At 38.6% G+C, this 6,227-nt stretch overlaps 2 protein-coding genes across 2 annotated transcripts; both read right to left on the minus strand.

Annotated features, from left to right (window-relative positions):
• Positions 1–153: 153 nt before the first annotated feature.
• On the minus strand, positions 154–2,394 carry LOC140894704 (sorbitol dehydrogenase). The gene is made up of 6 exons (XM_073303280.1): positions 2,138–2,394; positions 1,935–2,002; positions 1,459–1,695; positions 1,056–1,346; positions 609–796; positions 154–490 (listed from the first exon to the last, which is right to left on the minus strand). Exons 1-6 carry the CDS (start codon positions 2,244–2,246, stop codon positions 298–300), a joined length of 1,086 nt encoding a protein of 361 aa, XP_073159381.1. The 5' UTR covers positions 2,247–2,394; the 3' UTR covers positions 154–297.
• Positions 2,395–2,613: 219 nt separating this feature from the next.
• LOC140865413 (pentatricopeptide repeat-containing protein At2g22410, mitochondrial-like) lies at positions 2,614–5,661 on the minus strand. Its single transcript, XM_073270053.1, has 2 exons — positions 3,566–5,661; positions 2,614–3,486 (listed from the first exon to the last, which is right to left on the minus strand). Exon 1 carries the CDS (start codon positions 5,652–5,654, stop codon positions 3,990–3,992), a length of 1,665 nt encoding a protein of 554 aa, XP_073126154.1. The 5' UTR covers positions 5,655–5,661; the 3' UTR covers positions 2,614–3,486; positions 3,566–3,989.
• Between the last annotated feature and the right edge of the window lie 566 nt (positions 5,662–6,227).

A 6,227-nucleotide genomic window follows, 5' to 3' on the forward strand; every position in this document is an offset into this window, starting at 1 on the left:
AATTCCCCCTCATTGACAAAAGTGGTTGACAAACCTATTTTTCTCGAATTTTAAATAAACTTTAAATATATAAACATATTTTTTAACCCTAAAATATGTATTCTAGGTCAAAAGGCCATTCCTGCATAAGAATTAAGAAGCATATAAAAATTGGATTTCCAAAACACCAAGAAATTTCACATTCAGAATCTGAACTTTATCTCAAGCTTACACAGAGAAAAAGGGAGGAACCAAGCTCCATCACAAATGGAGTATAGTTATTTTATTATCTTATTGACACCATTTTTACACAACTTTCTACAGATTAAACATGACCTTGATAGCATTACCGCCACGAGCACTCGTTTCGAACGCGTCTTCAACCTCCTTCTGAGAGAATCCGAACCTGTGGGTGATCAATGGCTTCACATCTATCTTTCCGCTCCTCAGGAACTCTATGCACAAGGGCCATGTGTTCTTGTACCGAAATATTCCCACCACGTCGACCTCCCTGCAAATTTTAAATTTTGAGCAGATCAATTATCCTATGTGTCTCGACAAGATAGATAAAATGAAAAGAAATGGTAGATGCATTATTTTGAGGGTAAAAAGGATCTGTGATCAGATACCTTACAGCAGCGGGAGCCAGGGGGACAGTCATCTCAGTGTGACCCATACCCACAAGGCAAACTTTGCCACCTGATGAAGTGGCACCCAACGCTGTCGACATGGTTTTGGTGAATCCTGCACAGTCAAGAGTGATGTCGATTTCTGCTCCCATAGCTTTCTTGATTTGTTCAACTTCTGCTGATACATCCTGTTTAAAATTATTATTTCCGGATGTTAATACAATAGAATGTATGTGTCGGATCACACGTCTGCTATTGTACAAAATCTAGATGTAACGATGTAAACTCAAATCTTGAATAATTGATGTAAACTGTCAAAAGTTTTTTTCTCGGATGAGGCAATAGCCACCAAACATTATGTATTTTCATTTTTCGAGTAGCAAGAAACCATGAATTTTTGTTCTTGAATAAACGAAATTCATTTGCAAAACAGCAAGAGATACTAACGTTTATATTAGTTGAAACTTTGACAGTTTCATCAGCTCCGAGGTCCTTCGCAACAGATAGCCGATGATCATCGACATCTACGATGACGATTCTTGGAGATCCAAAAGCACGTGCCGCAAGCAACGCTACGAGCCCTATTGGTCCTGCTCCCATCACCAGCACAGTGGTCTCGGGACCAACATTGGCACGACGACATGCGTGAACCCCAACACTCAAGGGCTCACACATCGCACCCTCCTCCAAACTCACATTATCAGGGAGTTTAAAACACAAGTCTGCAGGATGCACAATCTGCAGTTGGGTCAAAACAGATTATTTGACACGATATAAATCTAATCGCTCGTAGCAGTACCAAAGAATAAAATGGAAACAACTGTATCTAAAACTATAACTTTAACTATACCTGGTTTGCAAGGGAGCCATGAACAGGGGGAGTAGCAAAAAATTTCATCTCGGGGCATAGATTATACCGGCCTTCCTTACAAAGATTACACCGCCAACAACTGATCCCTGGTTCGACCGCCACACGGTCTCCGGCAACTAAATGCTTCACTTCAGCCCCAACTTCCTCAATTACACCAGCACACTCATGCCCAATTACCATAGGCTCTTTGACAACAAAATCTGCTAATTTCATCTCCTACAACATGAGAAAGCAATGACCTCTAAGAAAAATAGACCATGTTAAAACAATTTAATAAATTCATATACAAAATTCGATTCCCCATAAATCAGAGCATACCAAAGACAGAAATCCACACACCAAAAAGACAAAAGTCTATATTCAAGTCACATAGAAAGGCAGACCCCACGGATTTTTACTTTGCCTTCAGTGTGACCGAAAAATTATATTTTTCCAGAATAGGGAAAGGGTTTCACCTTGAGATAATGAACATCACTTCCGCAGATACCCACAGCTTTCATTCTAATTCTAACATCATGGGGACCTACGAACAAACAAGAACATATAGATTGAGACACCGAATCAAATAGCGCATACAGTTAATTGCTCACGCGAATCATAAAACTAAAATCACAAAGAGAAACAACAGAGAAAGAGATCAGTGAAAGCACTAAAATACCAAGAGGCGGGAGCTTAAAAGGTAGAATCTTGAGATTGTTAACACCAAGAAGCCAAGCTGCCATGTTCTCTTCTTCACCATTTTCACGAGACATCCCACCTTTGCCCATTTCTGATTGTGTGAGCAAAATACAAGGTTGATTCAATATTTATTGGATTATCTTTCAATAAAGAAAGATGGATTCTTTAACCCCAATTATTCATTCGTCACTCTCTGTCCAGCTTTTATGTCGTTTGTTCATTGTTCGCTGACATTTATTTTATTGATGATGATGTTAGTAGATACTAGATAGATATCTGTTGCACATCATTCAAGTCATGAAAGGCATAACACTCTTGTGAGAGGTCTCATCGTCAGACAGACGAATCAATTCTATCCATTTTTATAATAATAAATAATATTTTTAACATTATAATATTTTTTAATGGATATCTCACATAAAAAATTTGTCTCATCAATATGACCCTTGAGACCGTCTCATAAAAATTTTTGTCAAACAAAAAAGTTAGAATATATTACAGATGCAGGCAAATTCAGATGAAGAACACATCCTCAAAATTTTATTTTTTTTTAAAAAAAAAAATTCAATACATTCGTCAACGATCATAATTCATAAATCCATGGACACAATGAACGATCTTCAATAAAGGAACCCAACACTTGCTTGGTGATTTTCATTCAGAATGAGTCAATGATGTCCCATCATGAAGGCTAAGTGTGCCACGTCACATAGACCTCTGGCGTCCATAAGTAAACAGTCATGCTACATCCGAAATCACTTACCTGCCAGACTCTAAACTCAGCACAAATGCATGCTAAGCTAATGAAAATATACACTCAATTTTGTGTGTTCATCTCCGTGCCTTCAACAGAATTTGCGCATCGTGCTGTTTTGCTTGAGGGAGATCACCCAAATCAAGCTAGTAAAATGAGTTATTCCTGAATCCCAGGATTGGAGGTGATTGCAACCTCTTCCTAGTAATTTATACAGCATGGTGGCTACTCATTCATCAAAATCTTGACTTGCTAGCTGTTGACTAGACAGACCTGAAGTCCAAGCTGGCTGTTGGTTCATATTGGCCAGCAGGCCCAGCACCTGACTGAACTGTGTTTCTGTTTATCCAGATAACTTTTGAAAGCATGAAAATTCATTGGTCGTTCCATGAAGAATATAAGAACCAAGAAAACCATAACTCCAGCCTCTTCAGAAACTCGCAGAGTCTGAAGCTGCACGTGGAAACTTTTTTCTATTTGATGATCGGCACCAGTTAAAGACCACACAATTTTCTTTCTTGATGAAAATTGACAACATGTCCAATTTTCAAACAAGTAGCATCTGCTTCAGGTTCCTACAAGCCATATTATGTCACCGACAGATGAAATTCAATAAGAACGGGAACAGTATAGAAGATAAACCTCGACAGTTACCTATAATGTTTCAGAAAGAATCAAAACTTAGCAGCAATGTTGCTTTGCTTTCTTTTGTAAGCACTGACGGCCCGACAGGAGAATCTTGAATAAAATCCACAAGTGAGCAAGCAATTCAATGAAGCTTGCCAGAGAAAGCAGAATTAAGCACTAAAATGACAAGATTGGTTGTTTTAATTATAAGATCTCCAGCCAAAGTCAGTTGATTTCGGTCAGTTATGAGTGACAAACTTGATGAAGTTCCAAACTGAATCCTGGGAAGTTATCTTCTTGTCCAGCTATGAAATTCATGAGAGAGCATGAATCCAGTCCTGTCCTCTCCACGAAAAAATGAAATTCCCGATCTGTTTGACAGAGAATGGCACCGTACTTCTATCATTTGTATGGAACAATCCCATCTCTCTACACTGGCATATGAATTCGATTAGAGCACATAGTTCCCACCATTACTAGGATTCAATTCTAATAGCTTGCCTGACGCAATCTTAGCTATAGCAAGATTTTCGTGTAATTTGCTAGCATAGAAGAGTACTCTCCATATGACAACATCTGGAACAATAGGCATATGATTTATAAATTCATATGCGCGAAGAACCTCACCGGCACGACAAAAAAGATCTACCACACATCCATAGTGCCGAATTTCCGGTACTAATCCATAATCTTCTCGCATACTACAGAAGAATTCAAATCCTTTCTCCACCAAACCTGCATGGACGCAAGCTTGCAATACACCAATAAAGGTTCCATGAATGGGGCTTATGCCATCACCTAACATTTGCTGGAAAAAGTCAAGAGCTTTGTCCGAATCTCCACTCATTGCTAGGCCACAGATGACTGAAGTCCATGAAATGGAATCCTTTTCTTTCATTTTGAGAAATACGGCAAACGCCTTGTCTATAGATTTACACTTGCAATACATATCTATTAAAGCATTCTCGACAAAAGTATCCAACTTTGTACCACTCTTGCAAATAAAATCGTGCACTGCAATACCCACATCTACTCTTCTTAAATGACCGCAGGCAGAGAGCACACTGGTCACTGCAAATTTATCAGGCTTGATATTAGCCGCCATCATTCCCTGGAAATGCCATATAGCATCGTCAAATTGGTTAGCTTGAGCATATGCCGTGATCATAGAAGTCCAAGAAATGGCATCCTTTTCTGGCATCTCATCAAAAAGTTTTTTAGCTGCAACTAAATCTCCAGATTTAGCAGCCCCTATAATCATCGCATTCCAAGAAACATCATTCCTCTCTGTCATCCTATCAAAAAAACCTCGAGCCACTGCAATGGAGCCACGCCTCCCGTACACGTCAATCAATGTATTGTACAAAAACACACTGATTCTAACACAATTATCCTCAATATACTCCACCAGAGAATCCACCAGTCTCCACTCGCCTAAATAACTACAAGCTAACACAACTTTCACCATGGTGACCTCGTCACCCTTCACATTTCCCATTTTCATGGCGTCAAAAAGGTCCAAAACCTCCTTATAATCACCGCATCGATTATACCCACAAATCAATGAGTTCCAAGAAACCAAGTCCCTTGCACTCATTTCGTCGAACACTTGTCTTGAAAATCTCAAATCCCCACAACAACCATACATATGAATCAAAGCATTACACACATAAAGATATGACCCAAACCCAAGTTTCAAAACATGACAATGAATTCTTTTCCCATATAAAACATCAGAAAGCCTACCACACGCTTTGCACGCAAATATCAAAGTGAGATTATCCCCGAGCACTCCCGACCCAAGCATTCCATCAAACATATCGAGCGCACATTCAGGACGCTCGCTTTGAAAGAACCCACGAATCATGTGATTCCAAATGGGCAACGTGGGCCGCAGAACATCGATAAAGGCAGAACGGGCTTTGTCCATAGACGTCTGGGTGAGAGCATAATGTCTGATGATTTTCGACATGGCATTCGAGTCTCGGAACTGGTGGGTTCTGAAGCAGTGAGCATGTTGCTCCTTGATGGATTGATCGAGAATCCAAACGCTCACTGATGGAACAGATTTGGGGATTCTTGAGGAGTGGCGGGAAATAGATCCTCCGAGTTTCATAGGTGACTCAAAGAGAAACATTTACAACATGCAGGGCTACATCTTTAATTAATAGCTTTCAAGAAAAGTAATTAAAAAATCAAAACAAGTTTCCTCTTTTTTATAAAAAAAAAAAATAATCTCTACTATCTCTGATATCTTTGCTATTCATATATTCAATTAAGGCCGAAAACTATATAAAAACTGTTTTGATATATCATGGACATACCAAATATTTCTCCTCATTTTACCCCATGTCATTTTTTAATTGATTTGGTTAACGTTCCACTTTTATCCTCTCATTTTCTCCTCAACTTCCCACATTTACTTCAATTACTATCATAGTCACTTTAAACTGACGGTTTCAAATCCCTATTTCTCTTCCCTTGCACTTTGTGCTCGTCATTCCAAATCTTTGCACTCTACATAACTACCAAAAAAAAAACATGAAATTGAACCTTATGTCTAATAGATGTTTTAAAATAATAAAGGTAAACATATATTACACATGCAACGCATGTGCCATGGTATCTAGTAATAATAATGGACAACTACAATTTTTTGTCATATTTTTTTGTATTTTTTTCGTTTTAG

The sequence above is a fragment of the Henckelia pumila genome, chromosome 4, assembly GCF_033568475.1.
Source record: "Henckelia pumila isolate YLH828 chromosome 4, ASM3356847v2, whole genome shotgun sequence".
NCBI lineage: Eukaryota > Viridiplantae > Streptophyta > Magnoliopsida > Lamiales > Gesneriaceae > Henckelia > Henckelia pumila.